Below are 25655 nucleotides of genomic sequence, written 5' to 3'. Positions count from 1 at the left end.
ACATGGTAGAAAGGATGGCAGTTAAATATCTGAAAATATTCCCTATATGCAAAAGACTGCAGGCTTTGAGATATGCGCAGACAGCTGAACCCCGTTGTATAAAATATGCCAAAGATACAATCTGGCCTTTATTTTCTCTGCAATACTTCAGAAAAACACCCACGATTTTCAAGGTTAAAGTGCCAAATACATGCATAATCAAATCTAATTTGGCAATATTTCTTCACTTCACTTCACTTTATTTCTTCACAATGTGTTGGCATCAGTGCATGTACATACTGTAGAGCGCAGAGGTCATATTTGCCAGTGGAGCTGCAATCTATCTGTGTTTTGTTCACAGTCAGACGATTGTTCCAGAAGGCCTGTGGGAAATAATAGGTTGGGGAAAGCAAAGAGCCCCTGCAGCCGATGATCATTCACTCACTCATACAACAGGCATTCAGTTACAATAAACCACATTACAGCCACTCTGTATGGCCACATTTTCTGCGGCACCAAAACACACTGCACGTGAATTGATTCACCCTCTCCGTATCACGTGAGTAGGGGACATTGACTAAATAGTCAATAATGTGTTTCACAGAATGACCTATTTTCTCTTCCCAATCTTTGGTAAGCAAGTAAATAGATGATAATGCAGTCAGTGCAAAGAGTGGCAGAACAGAGTGATTGCTCAACACAAAACAATGCCTGCGGCAAAGAGGGCAATGCGAGCTGATGCATTTACTCTGTGATGGCCAGGATTAGAGCCGGGGTGGGGGGGTCGGGTGACCATTGTTAAAGACACTAGTTGCAAAAGACGCCCTCAGACCGACTTTAGACCTGCTTGAAAAAACTCAAGCTACGTTTACATGTTACACAAATAACATCATGCACAGCTGTCCGTTTTCATAAAAACTTTCATTTACACTAACCCGTGTATATATGCTGTCAAGAGCATGCCAAACCTGTAGGTGGCAGTGTAGACAGAAGCTCAAGCCCACGCTAGCCAATGACCCATGATCACCGAAGATAAATGAAAATGTGAACACAGGTCGCACCTGCTGTATGACGCAGGTTCAAGTTCTAGAGCATTCTCAATGTGGTCAGTCTGATGTCACACCTGGTGTGCCAATGCAGAGGCCTCATGCAAAAAACCACATGGTCCTTCAGTGATAACTCTGAACCTGGTACTCAAATTGGACTTCCTGTATTTCACGTCTCACTGGTACCTGAAGCAACACATCCCCACCAGTGCAGTCCCTTGCAGCGTTTTAACAGAGCCGTCCACTTGAGACAAAGTGCTTGTCGGGTAGTCATAACAACATCTGAAACCCACGCCTCTCCTTTCACAAACTGTTGGATGCAGTCTTTTGTCAATTACCAAAACTGAAAATCTAAAATCCGTGCTTGTGTGTGTGTGTGTGTGTGCATGTTCGCCGTGCGTGCGTGCCTGCATACGTGTGTGTGTGTAGGGTTTGAGTCCACACAACTACTTATGTCAAGTACATTGCAACAAAACAAATACCTTTTAAGGGAAAGACTGTCTGAAACCCAAAATGTGAGCCCTTGTATCCTATTTGATTTATTATTAGATCATGTTGCTTTTCCACCACACCAAGCGTAGAACGATAACACTTTTTATCTTCAGATGTTGTCAGATGACACATAGGTTGTTTCGAGTACCCCGGGTTTAAAGGATTGGTTAAACATTTTTTAAGTATGTCATGTCATTCGTAGAACAGTAGGCAGACTGGGAATTAAAAGAGCCGCTCTCAATGCCCTTGCAATGTATGTGCGGGGGGACAAAATCCAAAGTCGACAGGTGTCTCAGACTATTGTGGTCAGTTAGCCAAGTGTTGCTGCAGCTTCGTAGAGCCCGCCCTCTTTGTTAAAATTTAACATTTTTGACTTGATATTTGACAAATCCAAGCTTCAGAATATCCCTTTAGACAACTGTTGGAGTTGTCAAAGATGTTGCATTGATATTTTTCCACGCTCTATAATCAGAGACACCAGTGAAGAGATTTGTCAGCTAAGATGGTTGATTCTGTCAACACAATGTATTCATTCTTCCTATTTTTGGGGGCAACTGCATAAGTGCAGGTATTGTTTCTAATTTTTCAAAACGTCTATGCAGATAATTATTTAGGAGACCTCATTGTGTTATGTGACCTCAGTTCAGATGTGAAAGCAGTTTGGTGAAATGAGAAGAAATAATAGGGCCTCCAGCTAATTTCCCTCTAAGATCATCTGTGAGGAGTGAGAACAGAATGCATTAGTCTGCTTTTCAACTGTGGGAGCCTGTAGGATTGAGCTGTTGGCTGTGTGCCCACTGAGTGTATTCAACCCTCTACAGATAGGTCTTTGTCCTCCTAGCTTTTACGCAGCTGCTAAACAACCGTAAGACAAAAGCATCTGGGGTACCCCACCACACCAATGAGAAATACTCACCATATGAAGAGCCGGACCAGACAGCCTGAGACCATTTGGATGCAACCAAATGCTATGCTTGGGATAAATTAAGAAGGAATTTAAATAAATGCCTCTTATGACTATTTTGTAATGTAATACTGTCATAAAACAAACCTTGTGAACACATATTTCTTCACAGCTTGTTGTGTTGCTTAAGATGCTGCTGGAAATACACTCCTCTTTCCTCACGCAGTGGTGATGTGGCGCAGCATAAGACAGAGTGAAATCAAAATCAGAGGCCACTGGACACACACTCTCTCTCCAGCCAGGAATTATTTTTCCTGCCCAGGAAAAAAGGTTTCCAAGTGAGAGTTCTCATTGTCTGCTTATTATCCTCTGGAGAAAGGCTTGATGGGCAGGAGGGGGCACTTCTGCCAAGCAGATGAAAATCTGCAATAGCTGAGCTTTTATAAAGCGACAGCTGCAGGAAACCCAATAACTGAGGGAGAGTGTTTGGGGAGCCTGGTTGCTTCACAGACAGACTGTTTTGGGGTTTGAGGAGATGGATTTCAATTTGACTAAAATGTTGAGCGCTTGTTTTGAATTTTAAAAATATGTTAGACTGAGTCGTTCAGTAATGTTACCATTTCTGAACACTTAATGGTTTTCTAAGTATTTTGTGTCACTACTATAGGTTCACTCAAAAAGGAAGGAGAAACATACCAGCTAACAGCAGCTTCAGGGGAGAGGAAATCCCAGATGTTTCTGTCTGAAAAACAGCTTGACCCCGTAAACCACACGCAGACCAGAGGAGAGATCTGTTAGCAGTTTGTATGTTACAGCTATACACCACTGAGGGGTTTCATAAGTCATTTTAGCTTTTGACCTCCACTCTATGGGAAACGCAACGCAATCGTGTCAACAGCTGGAAATGGGAAAGTAATATTGTTAAGGAAGTTGCAGAGCATCTGGAATGTACAGCTTTCTACAACTGATCACGTGATTGAGAGCGTGTGAGAGAGAACTGTGTGACAACTTGTAGATGTGTGCATAGTGTGTCTTGTGTTTGCATAAGTCGAATTGTGAGGTGTACAATGCCCTCCTCGCTTTGGGTGGCTTGTGTTTGTTGTTGCTGGGCAGGTTTAATATATACATTTTCCAAGACAATAATAAGAACATTGTTTTCTATTATTTTGAAATATTCTTATTCTGAAAGCTACATATCTTCAAAGTAAAGAGTGTTTTACTGAGTCATTGACAGTTAGGACACTTAAAATTATGCAAATTATTTTTAAATCAGTTTATAGGACCAAAGTGTTCAGTAAACACAAGGTTCTAGGGCTGAAAATAGAAGCACTTTTATTTTATTCCAATGAAATGATTTAAGAAGCATAACTCTCTCTTAATGTATTATCAGACCAGTTGCATCATCCACCTACAGAGACATCCACATTAATTAAATGACGGAGTATGCACAGAATACATTTGTAAGAGTGTAAATGTTTAGACACCGATAATACATATTGACATATTGGTTGCATCACATCCAGGGGCCCAAGGGATTTTGGGCCCCATGGAAAGATATCACATTGGGCCCCATCACCAGAGGCAACTCCAACCCTGCACAATTGCTGCTCCACCTTTTGCAGGCTTGCAATCCTCTTGTAGTCCAATACTCACTTTACAATATTTACTGACAGTGAGCTATCCAACATTCTGCACACAGGGGAATTCACTATTTAATGCAAAACATGTGCTAATGGCCATTGTTTACAGTTTAAAAGCACAGAATATAGAATATAGATATATATTGACGTTTACTTTTTTGCCCAAAACAAGAAAAGACACTGTTTTATTACATTGTAAATAAAATAACCATCAAATGCCATAAATGGGTTCTACTTCACACAGTGGATGCTTTAAAATGTCCAGTATGATGGACGAAAACCCCATTACAGTCTGTGATGCTGGAACTGCCTATCAGTGCTTAAAGCAATAAAGTAATGGATTGACCCACTCTTGCAGAGGTCAGCCAGGGGAGAGTATATGCCATCCGCTAGAGAGATTAGCTTCCATATTTCTCTTGTGATAAGCTGTATTTGCCATTTATTGTTAAGCACTTTGTCCACCTCTTAACTGCATCCATCATGAACCTGAGGACAAACCCGTCTCTGCAGGGGTGGAAATGTCAGGTTCAGGTTACGGCTGACTCCCAGTGCTTCCAGGATCTAGCCGCAGGACTCAGGCCTTTGAGACACAAGAGGAGAGCCTTCTGGAACAATAGCATTAAAGTGATCTCCGTGTCATCTGCTCTGTTGTCATAGCGCTGGTGATGAATCCTGACACGGTGGGGTCCGATCGGCTGCTCTGTCTCACTGGCCGAGGCTAAAAAAAGAGGAGTTTTTCTTTCTGCGCCTTCTCATGAGGGTTGGAACGGAGAGTAGGGGGGGTTTGAAAAGGGTAAAGTCTTGGGTCAGGGGTGAGAGGTTGGCAGCATGAGGCTGAGGACAATGGGACTGGCGGGAGCAACACAGAGAAAGAAGTCCCAGCAGCTGGGATAGATGCAGAGGAGGGTGGGGGCTGTTCATGGGAAGCAACCCCAAGATTAGCTGGGGAGTCTCGTCTGATGTCCCCGTGTCTCTGTGCTTCATTATGTCTCTATTGTATGTGTGTGTGTGCGTGTGTGTGTGTTCACATGCCTCTGCGTTGTGCAACAAGTAGGAAAATGAAAGACTGCCTCCAGCCCTGCGTTATTTGCCATCCCAGCAACTGGAGTGTGAGAACGTTTGAGATGTGGAGATCCTCATCGGTGAGAGAATAACATGTGTGAGACATCAAACTAGAAATCTTTTGCCTTCACACAATTTATACACCTCCTGACATGAAATATGACGTGTTAGATTTTCCTTATAAATATCCATATACATTCAGTGCTAAATGTAATATGTTGCAGAATATTCACAATTCAATAACATTAAGTGCACATCTGTAGTACCACATTAAACTAATAACCTGCTGATATCCTTATGATTCAGACAGACTGCTGCCTGCTCACTCATGTAGCATAAAAGGGCAGTGGTCTTTGTGTTGAGCTAAATATAAAAATGCTTACGGTGATAGGTATTGTATTTAAAGGATTAACATCCCTAAGAGAAGTCCCCGTGGGGTTTATTTGTACGCTCAGTGCAGTTTAATGGACCGTCATACATTTTAAAATGGCTTTGGGAGCTGCTCAGTGTCAAAATGACTGCAGGGGGTTGCTGTTTGCAGTTAGTGGATAGTACAGAGAAAGATGGATACAAAGAAAATAGACAGGTCACATTGGATTAGTAGGACATCTACACCTTCGGGGGCTACATGTACATGAAAGAGCTCTGAAGTGGCTTTAATCAATATTTTTATATTAACAGTGGATTACATCACCATGGAAAATGATCACCTGACTTTGAAGTTAGGTTTTTTTTTTTGCAAATCAGTGTACACTACCTTTCCAGACAAAGTCCTCTAGCTGGTGACCATAGTGGTACATTTAGTACCTAAAAAGCCAGATATTTCCCCAGGAGACCATATCTGCTACATATAGACCTTGGGGGTATACAAAGACTTGTAGCATTTGACAAGATGATACATTTAATAATATACAAATAGTCTCTCCTGAGATGGAATGATATGTGGTTTCCAATGTTGGGAAATAAAAGTGTGTTTAAACCCCCTAATTTTTCAGGAGTTGCTGGGTATTTTCATTGCCCTCCACTTCTTGGCAAAGTATTATTTCAATATAGATCGAAAAGTCAGGAGGTTATTATTTAGCATTATTCTAAAGGGCGAGGTGTTTGCTTTCAGTACCTCCTGGCTGGTTCATTGGCTCCATAATGTAAGCGTGGCAGACCACAAAGACTGCTCCAGACCAGAGGCATTATTCAAATATTTACTGAAAGAAAAACTATTATGCAAAGACCTTTACTTTTCCCTAAAATGGCAGAAGTACATGGTCTTTATGTGAGGGTGGTGGGGTACAGCTACTATAAACGCCTCCTCTCTCTCTTTCACTCTTTTCCAGGTTTATGTTTCTGTTTCCTGGCATTGATTTGCTCATTTGATTTCCAGACTGAAATTATGAAATTCTTAGTCTTTAGGTTTTGCATTGGTTTTCTGTCGGGCCAAGCCATAGTGGCAGTTTCCAAAGTACTGTAAGCTAGGAAGCCTGAATAATACGAAGCATCTGTGTCTCTCACCCTCCCTGCAAAACACTTAGGCCAAAACCACAGTGGCTGTGGAGGTGCCAGAGAGTCAGCGTTGTTAAGTCATTTTTAGAAGAACATGGCTGCAAGGCAACCCCTAAGTGAGTGTTGCTCCATTTCCAGACCTGACACGATATAGTATCACAAACACGCAATTAGAAAAGTGCTGAGTCACATACCCTGGGCATTGTTTGGTCAAACACTGATTAAAAAATTCAATCTGGAAATTGTACAGTGGAGCAAACGCCATGAATTAAAGCATGTCTCTCTCTTTAGAAATGGTTGAAATTGAGTAGAAGAGTTGGATTTCCGCTATTGTGCTGCATGAAGTTGAGTGTTCTTCAGCACGTTTTGTACTGCATGAAGAACCCATTCACGTGTTTCCAGGTGTTGGGGAGTTTATATTTATACGTGGAAAAAGTTGTTCAAGGCCTTTTGTGGATATAAAGGTAACTGTGTGATAAGTCTCAGTCTAGGGGCTCAAGGCTACATTAGCCGCAACTAGCATAACATAGCTGAATGTGCAAAGTTGTGCCTTGGTAACCCTAGATCTGCAAAAAATCTTATATTAAATTACTCTAACATTAACCATTCGAGGTCAATGCTTAACCTTAAACATCTTGCAAGACTTTCGCAAATCTTTGCAAACTGTTGGGTGCCAGGATTTGATAAGGAAGCAGAAACTTGTGTAGTTTTTTTACCCTTTTGTTTTAAACTGTCCAATAAAAGAGAAACACCAAAGGCAACCTCTCTTTAAGTTTGATACCATAGAGATTAAAACAACATTTTAACATTCACTCTACTCAAACAAAGAGTATTGGAGATTCCTGTTTTTTTCCTACTATGCTCACAGTGGTGCTGGAGAAAAAGGGTTGTTATTATTAGTTTACATAGAGCCAAAAGGAAGCACAATGAGTATTATAACACAGCCCACTGTGGTTTTCCCCCTCACAGTTCACATATTTTGTTATTATGGATGAGAACACTTAGCATATTCATTTTTTCCATTACAGTCAAAGACTCATGTTGGTTCGCATAATCATTACATGGAAGTATTAGCTGTTTTTACAGGGGGAGTTTGAGAAATGCATTTATTTTGTATTAACTGTTAGAACAAATCATGATGAATTGTTCAGCAAAAGTTGTACAGAATTTGTAAGGGCTTTTTTTATTCTGTAGACTCTACCTATAAAAATAGGTCAGCAAAACAAGTGAATGGATCTGTATAATGGGTTTGTAGTACGCTGCTTTTTAAAACCAATCAATGACTTGGATTTAGCACGCCAAACATGAAGGCAGACATACAGAGCAGATTGACCTTTGGAGATGGCCTGCATTTAAATCTAGGACAGTAATGCCACCACATGGTTGATATTCACCGACGGCAGAAAATCAGCTTTTTTCCACGAGAGAAGCAAAATATTCAGGGATATTTTGACATCCAGTTTGCGCTCTTGTTTTGGCTTCCTTCAGCTTTTAAGCAGATTTTGGCTTTCACAATCAGTCATACCTCATATGGGTCACTCCCCACACCCATTTGGTTTGATCTGTGCTCCTCTGCACTGGTGCAGTGAGCCTGTTTTCTCAGGCTGTTCATAAGTGGTACTTGGGTCTGGGCACATCCCTGAGAACTCCTTCCTTGGTGTGAGCCAAGCAGGGTGCAGGTCTTCACGGGTGACTGAACACTGAGGAGCATTCAGGGCCCCCAGTCTCACAGCGTGAAAGGTTGACCCACAATGAAGCCTCCTCCATTTGTATGAGCTTCATCATCATTCAGATTGTGTCCTCAAGTAGGGGAGTGGCGCTGTCTCAACACTGGAGCTGAGCACGCAGCTCTCAGGCTTGCCTCCTACATTCACATGATTATTCCCACAGCCACTCGGCCTGTCACAGTATTTTTGGTAAAGCTCCAATCAGTCAGTTGCTCTTTATGTATGTTAACAATACCTTTCTTGCTTCGTTCATTTGGTACCCCTTTACAGAAGATTTTGTCAATAAATGATTTGGTCAGTAAACTGTTTTTTTTAAGCGCATAGTTTTGATTTCAGGCCAGTACATTTACTATGTTTAGTTTCTCTGCTCAAAATCAACTCTGTTTCAGGCAAAAATAAATGCACAATAAGCTACCTGCCTAGATAGTTAAACATTGGAGTTGATGGAGACCAAAAGAGGGCTCAACGCAGAGTGAGTGTTATATTCATCAGGTGGTCAGAAACACAACTATAAAATGGAGTCTAAAGTTTATTTGGGTCTTTTGACAAAATTCAATTGAATACAGTTCCCTTTGAAATCCAAAGAGATTCCAATAGAGAATAGATTCTAATAATATTGCAGCAACATATGTTATTAGGAATTATAGCAGCATATTACTGATTGGTATGGCATGTTTACATTTTTTTTTGTCATTGATGAAGTTAAAGTTTGACAACTTTTTGTCAAACTTTGCATTGATGTATTGAACTCTCGAGCCCCTAAAAATACACAAAAATATTGTACATTGGATCCCTAGAATTAGGTAAATTGGGCTTGTATTAGCTGATTGGCATTGTGAGGCACAGTCACCAGCTCATTCATCAGCTGTTTAAACCATGTGACTAGTAATGTCCTCTCGTATTCACACAGTTGTACTGGTCATTATAACTGGACACCTCCCATTTATTCTACTGATACTTTCATGCCAGTGCAATTTCCTGCCACACCTCGAGCCACCACCCGATGTGGAGGGGATTTGTTCTCCCTATAACATTTTTGTTGCTGCTTTAAGCCTTTGGCAGCTTCTTCAAAGAGCAGACTTTACACCAAAGCAAACTATCATTTGCTATAAAGAGCTTTCCTTGACATGTTGCAGACTATAACAGGCTAAGGTGTAAGATTTGAATGTCTTTCATATGCACTGTTTTATTGACTTCATTAATTGACATTAGAACACAAGATTGTGACAACACTAAATTCCAAGTCAATGCATTAGTACTTTTTTAATTGTGTCAGACTGACTATAACGCCTTCACAAGCACTTAGGGGACTTATACCATGTTAACATGTTCTTTCCAAGCCTAAACTTTTTCTGGCTTTAATAGCAGGGGGATTTTGGCATCATGTCTATTTATACTAGAATATACTTTATTCCAGTATAAGTAAAGTTAGTGTGAAAACACAGTTTGACATGCCTTTTCATTGTTTTGTTCTTTTAAAAGGCTGCAGATGGATCACTGGCTTATTGTGCTCAGTGACTTGGATCTGCCTCTTTGTGGTTAAGTGTGTAACACATTTAGTCCTGTGTATCAACTACTTCTCTTTTGAAGTTTCATTTGAGCTCCTCGGTGCAATTAATGGGTGAATCACAACCACATTTACCTTGAAAATCAACTGTATTCTCGCATATAAATTATTCAAACCACCGTCACTTTTACATATGAGCTATAATCTCCCTTCCCCACTTCACAAGGATGTCAGTTCTCCTGCCGTTTTACAGGGCTGATGGAGAATAAGCTAGATTAGTGCGGCATTTGTTGTTGTGGGATCCCCACTAAGTTCACTTCCCTGACCCCTGAGGCTCCCCTCCCCTGCTGATCCCCCTCCTCTCTGAGGTCTGGTATCCGTGAGAAGACCCCACTCCAACAGGGCTCTCCCCCCACTGCTGAAAGGCCTTTCTCTCATTAGCATGCCCCTGGGGCTCCTTGGCCTGCTGTTGCCAAACAAACACAGCCAAGATCTTCTTCCCTGTCTCCCTGGCTGTCTGTTTCTCCGGCCATCTCTCGCTTATTTTTAACAAGTTGATTCTCACTCTGTCATCTCTCTTCTTAGCATTCTCTTTATCTCTCTCATTTCTCCCTCTTGGTCAGCTTACATTCTTCATGTTTCTGCCCTTATGATTCTTTGGATCTCCCATTTTAGCATGCCGTTTCCTTTGTTGTTTGTATCAGCCCACAGGACGCTCTGTGTCCTTGTTTAGGAAATGTAGTTTTCTTTCCTGTGTCCATTTAATGTGAGTTTGAAACCACCAGATGGAGGGAAGAAAGCGGTCAGAGGTTGCTAATATATTCTGCAGGAGCAGAGGGCATATGTTGCCAATCAGAAGATGAAGGGCTAACCCCCCAACCACACCACAGCACCACAGCACGCACACACTCCCCCTTTCTTGAACTGTGGTTGGATGCAAAATAGAGAGAGGTTATTGTGTGTCTGTATGCTTTCTGCTGTACAGAGTGGGGTTTTCACCCTCTCAGAAAACTAAAGTCCCTACTCACCTATCTGCACCCTCTCTGGTATAACAAGCCTGTTCTCATTCCTCATCGTGGTTTTACTTAAGTCTCTGGGAAAGACTCACCTGAGAGAAATTAATTTGACTAAAACTGAATTGAAAAACAGCCAGGACAGAATAAATGCACATTTTGAAACTGTATTGACTGGGGCTCCACAAGACCTTTGTGTCTTGGAAAGGAACTGTTATGTACAGTGGAGCGGTGCCTTTGTGAGGCAGGATGAGACAAAAAGAGCGAACGTTGAGAGAGAGAGGGAGAGGGAGAGAGAGAGAGCAGAAACGTGCGTGAAGGAGAGTGGGCAAAAGAGGGAGCAAGAGAAGAGAGAGTGTGAGGGAGAAAGGAAGAGAGACTTTGCTGAAAGGAAGCATTTTTGTTGGATGGGAGAAAAACAACCATGGAAACTCCATCAGAAGAAAACCAAGACCAGAGGCAGGACAAAAGAGGTACCAATGAGCGCTCACAAAGAGCCAGTTCAGTTCTTTTCACTGCTCTGTTTACTGGAGCTTTAACCTACTCCAGCCTGCTTGGTTTCACTCTACATAGTTGGGTAGATTTTGCTCAGCAGGGACATTTAAATGTCAGCACAGCATCCTTGTTTTGGTGTTTGTATGCACATAATTGTTGATATTCCAGTTACTCATTGTGCATCACTGTGTTTTTTTCTGCAGTATTTTGCTTGTGCTTGTTTTATGATCTAATTAGTTTAAGTAAGCGGGGTGTTTTCAGCAGACCTCACTCCTGCAGCGGGAGGGATGCTGTGTTGCCGCCGGTCATCATCATGCCGGTGTCACTTTTTAGGGCAATGAGTCTGTTACAGAATCAACAGCAGATCAATCACATTTTCAGGGTGTGTTTGAGTCATTCTTTCAGTGGGGGTGCTGATGATTAATGAGGTGGATGAGGGGCAGGCAAGGATGAAGATAAATGAACCAGACATTACCAGTCTCACAAAAAGATAGCCGCGAGGAGTGTGTATACTTAAGAGAAAGAAAGTAATTTACTTGCTCAACCCCTTCTTGTAGGAATCAGCTGATTTGTCTATTGCTGAACATCTATTTCAGGTGAAGTATTGTACATTGAGACAAGCACTTTTCCCATGAAAGGCTCTAGTGGTTAATAATATAACATTCTGTAAAAGAGGTGATATTTAATCATCTATAAATTGGTATAACTGGAGAGTTTTGTTCCAAAATTAAATATCTGACACATCCTTGCATCCTCACGTTGTGGACAAAGTCCTTAACATGTAATCAGGGCTGTAACTAAAGATAACTGTCATTTTTGAGCCATCAGAAAATAGGGGAATATGCCCAGCACAGCTTCCAAGTTGTCCAAGAAATGATTAAAAAAACAAAAAGTAAAAGTAAAAACTGAGAAAAAGAGCAAATCCTTACATTTGAGAAGCTGTAACAGCGAATATTTGGTATTTTTGCATGTTCAATGACTTAAAAGATTGTTGTCAATGAATTTTTTGTCCATCAACATCTCATCATCTTATGTCATCTTATTGTTTATCGACTCACCAAGTACCATATGCCATGTGTACTTTATATGTTAGCTGCTTATCTCAACTTGACTCACTTTTTTGTTACTTTTAGTACTTTTTTAATTTCAATACGGATAGTGCTCTCAGTGTAGTCAGGATCAGGATCATCAGCTGATTCGACAGTAACGCTGCGCCAAACTGCCGTGACATCATCTCCAACTGGACATTTGCTGGATCCCTTAATTGGCTACCAAACAGAGGCACAATTTTGCTAGCTGCCAGTTTTTAAAATATGGTTCAAGAGAATTTAAAAAAATGCGGTTGCCATATGTGGTAGCTTTGCTATTTAAAAATGGCAGGTCTGTGCAGGCTGTCCCGTGTTGTGATAGTGATGATTCTCTCTGACCAATCACTGATCTGCTGTGTTCTTGTACAATTGGCTCAGCTCACTTGGAACCTTGACTGAAGTTATACCAAAAAAGTACCAAGTATTATGCACAACTGTGGCTAATGTAACTGAACTGAAGTTAACTGAACTCCTTGGTACAAACTATAAAGACCCTGAGAGATGAAATTTATATCTTCCCCACACTTTATATGACAGGACAGTAGAGAGCTGACAGGAAATGATGGGACAGAGATGCAAAATGACACACAACAAAAGTCCTTTGCTGGACTCGAAACGGGGAACATTGCGATCACATGGTTGGTGCTCTGAGCTGTGTCTTTTTAAAATGAGCTCTAGGACCTGTAAGGAACATGTGGGCCTGTTAAAGTCCATTGGGGCACTGAATGTGGTATTGACCTTTAAAATAGTTGACCAGACTTGACTCTCCCATCAACACACATCACACAGCTCATGTTCACAAATTAACTCCTTTACTGTCTTCAAGTAGATGATCCACACATCTCTCTCAGCTCTTTTCACACAGCCATGGGTGAATTGCAGTCAACATCTATTAGCTGACAGTATGTTTTCCTTGTTAGATAAGTATACAGTGAGACCACTTTTTGACGAATTGGCAGGCATAGACCTCCCCCATCCCCCGAGAATCACCATTACAGCCATTATGGCATTTTTAAGTCTCCTCTCAAAGTGGAGATTATGGAAAATGAGACTGTTTCTCATAAATGGTGTTTTGGCAGCTCGCCCCAATGAAGCAACAAACAACAATACTTAACATTAGCTGTAAACGGACACATCTGTTAGCAATGAGGCTCGATGCTGGATTAAAACTGGATGGTGTTTTTGTCGGAGCTGGAAGCCAATTTGTTGTTCAGGGCTTAGGCGAGTACATGGAAGAGTTGCAATATCTTTATCCCAAGTTGTGTGTCCAAGTGTGTTTCTTTGTTATTGTATACATACTTTTACAATGTAAATATGATTATGTGGTGCTTCTATGTATTTGTCTTGCATGTGATTTGTTGTGTTTGGTGTGTCTGTTTGTGTCTGGTATGGACATCAATTTAAACAATGTTTTTTAAAATGTCTGCTGCTGACTTGATCACATCCAGTTGGTATTGTTCTACATAACTGGGGGCAAATTAAAACATTTTCTACGTTCCACTGAGGGTCCCAGCTGTTAGAAGATTTCCGCTTTGTGATGTTGGCAGGCTGTGTTCACACGATGAAGGATGAATCTGGGCTCAGGCAAACTGTGATAATACATGGATGGATTAAGCTTTTTGGAGACACCATGGTAAAGATTTGTTATTGTTGGGGCCCCTGTTGCCCCCTGTACCCATCAAGTTAAGTGCACACAGCACACTATAGATGGAAGCTTCTTTATATTTGGCAAACCAACCAACCAACAACTGGTACAGTCTTCCTATTAGGGCTGCTACTAACAATGGATATCATCATCGATTAATCCATTAATTAAAAAAGGAAACATCTTCAAATGTCTTGTTTTGTTTAACCAGCATTCCAAAACCCCAAGATATTCACTTTACTACAGGAAGACTAAAGCCCTTTTCACACAGACTGCAGGGCATAAGGCGCAATAGCCCCGCAACGACATGCAACAAGATGTGAAGACGAAATGGGGGGACATATCTGTTGTGCCTCTGAGCCTGCAGCAGATGTAGTCATAGAGTTGCAACAGCGCCAAACCGACTTCTGTGTGAAAGGGAAAGCTGGCAGGGCGGAAATACATGCAGTATTGATGTGCAAGTTGACCCATAGAGGATCAAAAAGTGACAAAGCAGCGTTCAGAGTAGCCTAAGTTATTAGTAACTTTCATAAACATTGTGTGCAATAGTCCACCTTCTCTTCCACTTTTTGCTTCTCTTTCCCTCTCACACACACACACACACACACACACACACACACACACACACACACACACACACAGACACGCTGCAGTCTGTCTCTGTCCTTCTCTCTACTGACAATTGTGCTACTATAATGCAAAAGTTGGGTCCGTTTCGAGTGGTTGATTAACGGTGCAGATTGGCTCACACACACTATAGACACAGACGCCTCTTTTTCTGGAATAATGGCTGCTATGTAAAATCACACACGGGCTGCAAAGTCTCAATTACGGCCCTATTGGAGAATCTCTGTGTGAAAGGGGCTTAAGAGAACCACATCATTTGAGAAGATGGAATCGATTTCATTTTTAACATTTCTGCATGCAAAATTACTTTTGAAGTACATGAAACATGAAATGCAGAAACCTCAGTATGTCACCCCCCTTTTCACTCTCTGCTATTTGCTACCAAATAAAGGTATGAAATGCTCAAAAATTAACTAATAAAAAAACAACTGGCAAAATAAACATACGGATCTTGGGTCCTCTGGGGCCCACTTTGCCAAGGCTAAAACACACCCTGGTTTTGTTAATCACTCTGCCTAGCTGTGTCTGTTTTTCTATCCATGGGTCGGTCTTAGTGAGCCATCTAATTCAAACACTGGATGATTTGACAAACAGGATCCTCGTGGAGTGTGAAGTGGCTGCTGTGGCCCATTGTGGCTATGTGCAGTGCTGGAGGGGCACACAGGATGGAGCTCAGCGGTGGGGCTTGTCCTGGGCCCCAAGCCTGTGGGCCGGAAGAACGGGACTGTGGTTCACTGCCATTCTGAATGGCCCCTGAGAGTCCAGTGTGATGGACAGTCTGGGCTGCTCACACTAGCTCTTTGTATCAGGACTTCTTGGACTCTATCTCTCTGTCTCATTCACACACACACACACACACACACACACACACACACACACACACACACACACACACACACACACACACACACACACACACACACACACACACACACACACACACACACACACTTTTTCTCACACAAGCATATTTTTTCCCTTTTCCCTCGTGATCCCGATGCGGCAAATGTTGCCTCTGCTGTAAGGCCTCACATTGTCATTACAAACAGTCACGAACTTGTCTGTCTCCCTCTATTTTTCATTCTCTCATCTCATTCATGTACTGTAGCGAGGAGTTGGAGCGTCATGAAGTGGTTGGAGGTCTAACCAGGAGTAGTCAGGGGCTGGGAGCATGTGAAAGTCATAAGAGGGAAAAGGCCCAACGTGATTTTCATTAATTTGTTGCTCCGCTCAGAACAAGCAGGATCCATTTAGTATAAGCTTGTTGTTGTGGGAGTCAACTCCTACTGTTATCCCCTGTGGAGGAGGGTAAGTTGAGCTAAATTGTGCCCCGCAATATCCTGTACACTATGAAATCCCACACTCGGAGGAAAACGTCTGTACTTTGCTGTGTGGTAGGTTTTACTGATACTGTCTGTCTCTCTTATAACTCTCAAATACACATTACAGCATCCTCTATAAAACCCATCAGTCTAATATCAGAATCCGTTGTCGTCTTTGACTAGACTTTGTAATTTGAAAAACGTAAAGGAAATATGTTGAATTTTAATAGTACGTCTGATAAGATATTTTTGATTTCAAAGTGCATTTTTTTTTTTACAGTAAATTAAAACAATAGTTTAGGAAATATTGTTATTTGCTTTCTTGCGGAGAGTTAAATAAGAAGATTGATACCGGTCTCATATTTGTCATATCAGCAGCGAGGTATGTCAACTTAAAAAGTCAATGTGTTTGCGTACATGACAGAGTGTTCAACGCACTACGTAACACTTTTTGACATGTTTTGTCAGGATATTGTCGTCACCATGAGGTTGCCAGGAAGTCACCATAAATCATACAAAAGAGATGTCTTAAATTAGTGAGCTTCAGAGGTGCCTTAAGCTATATTTAAATACTTTTAGACATAGCAATACTAGCTGTTTCCAGTCTTAATGCTAAGCTAACCTGGGCCTATAGGCCCTGATGAACAAATATGAGAATTTTCTAAACTGTCAAATTATTAACCTTTAACACAACGGTGCAGCCCCACCTCCGTCAAAAAAGAATTAAAAAACAAAGCTGGTGTCAAGAACTGATTCTGAAACATGATGACTTCTGTAAAGACTTAATGAGAAGATAGGGATGCACATAATATCTTACTGCGATTACTTCAAAATCCCACCTCTGCTGATTTCACTTTGGTGCGGACTGCTGTCCTCATGGTGCTTTGTGCAGGACTGCTTAGAAGTGGTGTTTGGCTTTGATGTCATTTCTGTCTCCCCTGATGTTTCATACCAAGACTAAAAGCGTACACAGAGGCCCTTTGTGAACAGAGTAGTATTCCTGTGGCTGCTAAAAGTTGAACCTCCTCAGTGGGTCTGTGCTTTTGCCAGTGTTTTTTCAGTCAGCCAGAACAGAGTTATACTAACCTGCCAACATGTCCAGTCCAGCTGTAAAAATACCACCTTGGATTTATTGTGTTATTAAGGATAACAAGCAGGAAGTGACACGAGGTTTCTCCATTGAGAGAGATGTCTAACCAATATTATCAGTCTGGATGCTTCTAAGTGCTCCAAGTTAGACGAGCCTGGCAGATGCAGACATGTCAGTCTGACTTTCATGGTGGGTTCCAAGGGAGGGTGGTGCACGGTCAATGTGACATTTTCAAAGCCTTTCATACATTTAGTATAGACTGCCCGGAAGACAGTTTTGTTTGTAATAGCTTTAGACATCCATGTCTTTGTTTTTTTCTCATTGTGAGACAGGGTAAAATTCAGGAAATTGAAGCAGACTGACTGTCATGATGATATCATGGCATTCAGCACCGTGCTACCAGCTTTTTGACAGTTAATCTAATGAGAAAAGTGACGCATTTCAAGGCAGGGTTTTAAGACAGACACTTAATGCGTTAGGCAGTCATGCTGATTTTCATCCATGCTGTGTCACAGTTGATTACAATCAAATGCCTCTGTCACTCTGTGCACATTTATTCTGAGAGGTTTGATAATCGAGGCTCACTTTTCATATGGAAACATTTCTTCTCTTCACAAGGGTGGACAGAGAGTGCTAGTGGATTTATAGCAAAGATACAGTCTGCTACTGGAACAGCACTACCTGACAGTGACATCCATTACAAGAGCAGCTCTTCCTTTTAAAGGGACTGTATTTACTTTGCAGCTGGGCTCAATATCCTGTGGAGGTCTGTGCTCTGACTCCCAGCAGCCCCCCTACCCCCACCTCCGACATGTTCATCAGAGAAATGTGGGCTGCGGTAGAAGTTAGTGACTCTGCTGTGGGCACACTCATTGAGTTGTGGTTAACATGCTGCCATGGCAACTCCTATTCACCCTCCATGGGACAAAAATGTTTTCATCTCCCCGTACTACACAAACAGTCAGGATGAAGCGTCTGACTGCAAAAGTATTGGCCCGGCAGCAGTATATCTGCTTTAATTTCCTTTTGTCGTGGCAAAGAGCACAAACACCGATGAACTTTCAGGATTCTCGCCTCATGGAAGAAGCATCCAAGTGGAAAATAATTGTTGTCTATTTTTCTTCAAGAAAAACGCTGGTTGTGTTGCGATAGGCTCTGCAGCTTCCCAATTATTCTTTTTTTAATTTTTATTTCCTACTATGTACAAGAGAGAGCAGAGATAGGAGAAAACGGGGAATGTGAAAATTCAAGAGTTATTCAGTATATCAATTGTTAGCCTCTACTCACTCTATCATATAGCAAATTCAGAATGTTCTGACAAAATCACAAAGTGTACAGATGCATAAAATTGTCTCTTATGCTGTTGATATGGAACAGGAATTGCATTTTTTTATGGAAACTTTTGTCCAATAATTTAGACTTCATTATAATCACATCTTCTTGTTTCTATTACATCGACTGCTTGTATAATGATGTATTTGCTTGATCTGTTCTGTGAAGGTTGGTGCAGTTATTTAAAAGCTAAACAATTATAAATAAGATGAGTTTTCTTCAGGAATTCTAAAATAAATCTATACTTTTTTTTAATCCACTTGGGTGCTGGGCAGCTTGCTGATGTGGTGAACATCATTGTACATCGTCTCTGACAACTAAACTATTCGATTCCTGAGAGGAATATCCGGCTCTTTTAAATGATCCACTATGTTCTCTAGCAAGCTAGATTTTTTTGCTTAAAACTGCTGACCTGCTTTTGAAAATGTTGTGAAAACCAAAATAATGAGGTAAAAGAGGCTAAAATTATCTGTAGAGCAGAAGGGAACTGCAGAGTTGGTGATCATTCTTTGTAAGTTCATCACTACAAGTGACCTCTGTCATTATTAATTTAAAAATATTGATTATAGCTGCTGCAAAAACTCAAGTATGTGCCATGTGATATGAGGCATATGTAAGAGCCTTAAAGCCTAAACAGCCACCTGGATGTCCTATGACTCAACAACATCCTGTCCGACACATGTGGATCTGATTGAAAGCACACTGTGGTTTGTTTGCATGCATCCACAGACAGCACATTGTGGTGGTGACTGGCTCCATTTCACAAGGCATAAGAACACATTGGATGAGGCAGATCCATCTGGGTCACTTCATTCCATCATTGTGAGTTAGCATTGATTTCCATTACAACTTTGCTGGCACCCAGAGCTCTGACCTGCTGGATGGCCATTAGGGCCCTTTAAGTGTAGAGATACATTGTCAGATGAAACATCAAAGGCAGTATAGACTGTAAAAACCTCTGCCTCACACCCCTGTACTGTTCCTGCTGGTTCCTGCTGGTACTTTGCATTACAGATGTCTCAAAGGAAGTGTGACCTCACACAAATATTATGAAGCTATTTTGAAACAGACTTGTCTGCTCTGTTTGTGTCAGCTCGTCTGTTCAATAGAGAACAAAGTGAGAAGTCAGTGTTCTTTAAAGAGTTACAAAATCATTCATATGGCCCTGTGATAGACTGGTGATCTGTATAGGGTTTGCTCGGATAGGCTCGATGGATGAATGGATGACTCACATTTTAATCTCACACTTCATTCCCCTGAGGTCACTTCCTGTCCTGCAAGTGAAACACAATCCCTTATATGGATTTGGGAGCTGATGTTGACATAGAGTTTACTATATTGCCTTTTAAAGTAAAACGATTTGGTATAAAACAATGTTCCATGATATCAAATGTCGCTGAGCCAGTTTTTATGTCTGTTTCTACAGGTTGCTTTGAGTGCTGCATCAAATGTTTAGGCGGGGTGCCGTATGCGTCATTGGTGGCTACGATCCTCTGCTTCTCTGGCGTTGCCCTCTTCTGTGGATGTGGGCATGTGGCTCTCACTGGCACTGTGACCATCCTGGAAACACACTTCTCCAAGGTCATCAGTGATCACGCCATGTTAACTGATGTGTAAGTCATATACTCAGTGGACAATGCTTGCATTGTGTCTTTTAAAGGTCCCCTATTACCTCTGCTTTGTGTCAAGCCGCACAACGCCCCTTAGCTGTGATATAATCCCAATATACCACGGCCTGTCTAGTATAGTTGTGACATCACAACTGTTTAAAGGCACAGTATCTGAATAAGGGATCTGTTTATTTGGGGTTTTTGATGCTGTCACAGTATTTATATAGCACCTAGACCTACTTTGTACTAAGAAAAAGACAGAAATCTTACTTTTTTAATATAATATGGGATCTCTTATGTAAGTAAGTAGTGTCACAGTGTGATCCATTACACTATATGCTCACTGTGAAAATGTGCCGTTACATAACAACCACAATAAAGAGAGGCTTGAACGTAAGATAGATCCCACTTTAATAAGGTTGACTTTATGCAGGCTATTTTAAGCTGGTAAGGTCTCCCACGTACACTTTATCCTGAAGAACAGTCCTAATATGGACTTTTTTTTTTTTCTTTTTCTTTTACTGTGCATCCATTAGTTGGGACAATAAAAGAGGAATGACAAGAGACAGGACAGCACATATGTTTAATGTTGGCGTAGATTTGGAGTGCACTGTTTAATGTAAGATGTCAACCTGTCTCTTGGTGGATGATTTCCAGAGACATGTATCACCTGTTATCTCCACATTTGGGCTTAGCACACACCGGATCACTATCTTAATCATAACCATCTGTTTATGATTAATAAAAGCCAGGCCAGATTACTCATGTTTTAAATATTGCATGCAAAAAAAAAAAGTATAAATGATTGTAAGCAGCTATTTTCCACACCAGACAGTGGTACGTCATGCTATAACTTTACCTCACACTTTTAGTGGGTTTTTCCAGGTGTTATGTTTTGAGGCTAAAAGCATGTTAGTGCTGGATTTTTACTCTGTTTCTAACTTATTGCAGCTTTACAGGCACAACTAAGCATATGTGTGACATTGCTCTTTAACAGAGTACAGCTGATGCAGTATGTCATCTATGGCATTGCTTCGTTTTTCTTCCTGTACGGGATCATTCTGCTGGCTGAGGGCTTCTACACAACCAGTGCAGTCAAGGAGCTGCACAGCGAGTTCAAGACCACCATCTGCGGACGCTGCATCAGTGGAATGGTATGTTAACACAACCGCACTGCTGTGCCCAACCTGATTTTTAAACACGGTGTGCTTAACAAAAAGGTTTTATGACATGTGATCAGTATATAAAATACACACAAAGAGGATGATGAACTGTTATCATTTTACAACGGGTTTAGATTCACAGTTATCTGATGACGCAAACATTGTGTCTACTCTGCGTCCTCAGTTCGTGTTCCTCACATACATTCTGGGTGTGGCTTGGCTCGGTGTGTTTGGTTTCTCCGCCGTGCCAGTCTTCCTCTTCTACAACATGTGGTCTACCTGTGCCACCATGAGGTCCCCCATGGCTAACCTCACTAACATTGACTCCATCTGTGTGGATGTTCGTCAGTACGGTAAGAGATTGTTTTCGTAGTATATGCAGTGAGGTATCTTAGAACCAATGCAATACTATAAATTAGGGGACCCCTTAGAACCAAGCGATCTCCTGGAGTAATCTCCCCCTTTTTTTATATTAATAATTTTCACAGGCCAAAACAGGCCAATAAAAAAAACAACAAAGTACAGAGGAAAGACAAAAATCCACATGATTTTGTGTTTCTTTTACTACTTAATAAGTTTGCAACCCCTCAGATTTATCTGTGATCCCTGATCTTACTAATACATTAAATCCATCTTTAGTAACAGAGTTAACAGTATTGTTAAAAAATAGATAAGGAACAAAATGTCAATGCATTAAATGAATGGAAGAATTACTTCTGGAACCGGAGCTCTTCAAAAAGCTGGTGGTCACTGTTGAGCTTGGGTCAGGCAGCTGAGGTCAGGCTATAAAAACACTGGATCCTACACTTCCCAAAATGCATCTTGACTGTACCTTTCATTAGATCCTGCTTGACTGATATGCCCAAGATTTTCCACACCCAGTTCGTAATCCAAATCAATTGAACGCCTCATTAAATGCCGGGGTGCATTCGTAAATCCAATGAATGAGAGCCTGTGGTTCTGTTCTGTTTCAACATGAATCGACAAATGATGAAGTTAAACATTCACCGAGCTTGGCGCTTTTCCGTCTCTTCAGACAGAGTGCCCAGAATTCACGCACGGTCCAGTTCGTGCCGGCGTGCATCCTGGAGGAAGTATTTACGAATGCACCCTTAGTTTATCAGACATTTTAGCAAGAAAAAAACCCTCTTATTTTGTGCTTTGTACTCAGTGGACATTTTATAGTCTCTTGCTCAATCCATACACATGCACTTGATAGGTTTGATTATGGTTCACATGGTACAATGAATCTGAGTGCATGTGATAACCTTTGAATTTCATGGCTGCAGGAATTATTCCATGGAATGCCACGCCGGGCAAGGCCTGTGGATCTACGCTAGGTGACATCTGCAACACCAGTGAGGTAAGAAATTGTTTTCCCTCCAAGCACATTCATACACATATCAGCAGAGGAGAGCAGAGGAGAGCAGAGGAGCATGGCATCACTTTTCTAGCTGAAGAGTAATCACTGTGTGTTGTCTTTCTCTCAGTTCTACCTGTCTTATCACCTGTACATCGTAGCGTGCGCCGGCGCAGGAGCCACTGTGATCGCTCTGGTAAGCTTCCCTCCGCTCTCTCCATCCTCTCCCTTTAGTCCATCTTTGCACGGTTTGTATCAGCAGATCATGTGTCAAGTGCTCCTCTTCTCATTACCTGACCGAGGAAGATTACACATAGGCTTCAGCTCCTATTCCATTTGCTGTTTACCATCTGCTTAAAGATGCACATGACTCTGTTTTTATTTTAGGTTGGATGGAAGAGAGCGCAGTTTGGGCTTGCTTTTTGTGCCATAAAAGAGTATTATTTCCAAAAATGCAATCTTGAGTTTGAACCAATAAATCACAAGTAGGATATTGTACTGCTGTGGATTGGGGCAGCAGCTTAACACATTTTAGCCACCTAAAAAAATCAATATCAGTTAGAATAATTCTTTTATATTTAATATTTAGAATAATTTTACTGCTTCAACTTGCTGTCAGACAACCCTTTGGCACTACATGTGCTGTAGAACTTCCGTATTCCTACGCATGGGCGCAACTGTCCTGAGCTGTTTGGGTTAGACATTCCTGGGCTTATGGAATAAACAAATAACAAGAAAATAAAAATAAGTAGTTACGACGAAATGTCGTTTACTGGAGAGACGAGAGGATTTGTGAACCAGACCATACAAAAGAAGAAATCTTGCAGAGGGAGACTGAATGGGAGTAGAAATATGGATCTTCTACGGTTGAGAAAATGTAGTGCCAGAGGAACGGGCTGTCTGACCGCAAGGTAAAGCAGTGAGAATATTCTAAACATAGCACAAACCCAAGACTAGTAGAAAGAGGCTGAGTCACCAAACAAAAATGGCAGCGCTTTGGAGGTATGATACATGCGCAGCTCCAGCGCCACCATCTTTGATTGGTGTCCTAGCCTCCTTCCATAGTCTTGCGTAAACCTAAACTGATTTTCGTAGGTTGGCCTTTTTTTAGGTAGCCAAAGTGTTTTGCTGCTGGCCCCATCCACAGCAGTACATTTCTTAGCTTCTGTACCTGGAGTCCAAGCTGCTTCTCCGAACTCGGGGCATGCTAGCCGTCATCTACTGTATGTGATACACTGACAATGGATAAGTCCATCATACAAACCAACTTCAAAAAATCTGATCTATCCCTTTAGCGTTTCTCTGCTGTAAAACTATTTGTCACTACACTAACCTGTCAGAGTACTAGTGATGAGGAAATCACCGGCATGTTCTCTTACAACCTTTTCTGTTCTCTTCCACCAGCTGATCTACATGATGGCTACCACTTATAACTTTGCTGTTTTGAAGTTTAAGAGTCGAGAAGACTGCTGCACTAAGTTTTAAACTGTTTTAAGAGCACGGTACAGCGTTTGAGGCTGCACTGAGTAGAGACAGTTGCCACTCACAACAAATAAACTAAAAAAAACAACAACCTGAGAATAGGAAAATCAACATCTCTCCATTAGTAATCACATAAAGTGTAAATAGCTGACTGTATGCTTCCTTTAGCATTTGGTATCGAGGGATATTGCTTGTCTGAGGACACCTGATGAAAGTTGTCTTCGGACTGGGGTGGTGTTTAGTTGGCTGGTTTGTTCTGCTTTCCTTGGCACTTATAGAAATTTGTCACCATCAGATTTTATAGAAATGTGCACAGCTACAACAGTGTTATTTATATTCGTAATGCACAACGCTCATTTTGACCGGCATAAAAGCAGTATTTCCAATTTTCAAAACAAAACAACCTTTACAGTATTAAGCTTGCAGTATCATCTTGTATAACAGGACAAGCATCAGTTTAATGCAGTCAGAGCTGAAATGAAAATGTGTGCACAAACTCCTGAGCCACGTATGGAACAGAAAATGTAAGACTGTTGCGCAGGCTGTAACACACTTTTAAGAATTATACCATCAAGGCATACACTGCACCAAGCCCATATAGATGTACAGTATAAATCTATGATATTAGTCAAAGGGAACATCTGATGACAAATATTAAAGGTGCTTTTTGTTTTCGATTGCCAGATTAGCAGTTTTGGTGAGGAGGAACTCTAGTGATACATCTGTAAAAGGACCAGCTAAAGAGGCAAAGTGCCTTGTCCTTATATTTCTTTGGTTTCTTTCCTTAGCCTTAAAAATTTGGTGCCGAACCCATGAAACCTTGAAGTGTTACATAGAAAATATTCAGTATTATTTCCTTTGTCATGAGTTAAATTCTAAACTGAACTAAAAATGAATGAGCTTCAACTGTATTATGCTGATGAGTATTATGGTGACCAGTTGTGTTGTAGATTTCAAAGTAACTGCACATACCTAGCACAGCACACTATGAAGGGTTAGGCCAGTACCAGGCGTATTCTTCTGCATGAGGCCTTAAGCCTCTTTCATTTCATGTATTTTATACATAAGAAAAAGAAATTCTCCTATTTTAGAGTAGAGTAAATGTACTTTTTTTCTATGAGAGCTGATGCTGGTATAGCCTCAGCTATGAAGTTGATGTTTTTCCTTTCATTCTTTCTCAAAGTGCCATTAAAGAGCCATTTGTTTTTATCTTAACACTGAGCCTGCATGCTTACATTTTTCAGATTCTTTGATCTGTTTATAGTTACTTATACTCCATATTTCATATATTTAATTTTCTCCTAAGTTTTGGAAGACTGTAGCTTTTACTTTCTATATAAAATAAACAATCTTTGTTTACAAAAGTATCCCTACTTGGTCTATTTCTTACAAAACCTACAGCAGTATAATACTGATATGCATATGAAATCGGGGTCAGATTCACAAAATCTCATGCTTTGCACTAACCTCAAGCTTTTTACAGCTGCATAAAACTTGCATGCGCAACCTGTGGCTCTCTTTTTTCTACTCATTCTCACGCCTTTAAAGTGTCATTTCTATAGTACTGAGCACAG

General features: G+C 41.1%; 1 protein-coding gene across 3 annotated transcripts in view; it reads left to right on the top strand.

Annotated features, from left to right (window-relative positions):
* Positions 1–25655, top strand: part of gpm6bb (glycoprotein M6Bb) — a 33141-nt gene that overhangs the window by 4415 nt on the left and 3071 nt on the right. Inside the window, exons 1-7 of one of the 3 annotated variants that reach the window (XM_083922344.1) lie at positions 11218–11340; positions 19893–20079; positions 21074–21230; positions 21424–21592; positions 22529–22602; positions 22730–22795; positions 24004–25448. In XM_083922344.1, coding sequence (XP_083778470.1) covers positions 11292–11340; positions 19893–20079; positions 21074–21230; positions 21424–21592; positions 22529–22602; positions 22730–22795; positions 24004–24084 — 783 coding nt within the window. In that variant the 5' untranslated portion in view covers positions 11218–11291 and the 3' untranslated portion in view covers positions 24085–25448. Of the gene's footprint in view, positions 1–11217; positions 11341–19892; positions 20080–21073; positions 21231–21423; positions 21593–22528; positions 22603–22729; positions 22796–24003; positions 25449–25655 lie in introns of those variants that run through there. The other 2 variants (XM_083922342.1, XM_083922343.1) reach the window with 2 other exon arrangements.

Source organism: Echiichthys vipera, assembly GCF_963691815.1.
Source record: "Echiichthys vipera genome assembly, chromosome: 10".
NCBI classification, from domain to species: Eukaryota; Metazoa; Chordata; class Actinopteri; order Perciformes; family Trachinidae; genus Echiichthys; species Echiichthys vipera.
The sequence above is the reverse complement of the archived record's forward strand: the minus strand, read 5'-3'. Positions and strand labels throughout refer to the sequence as shown.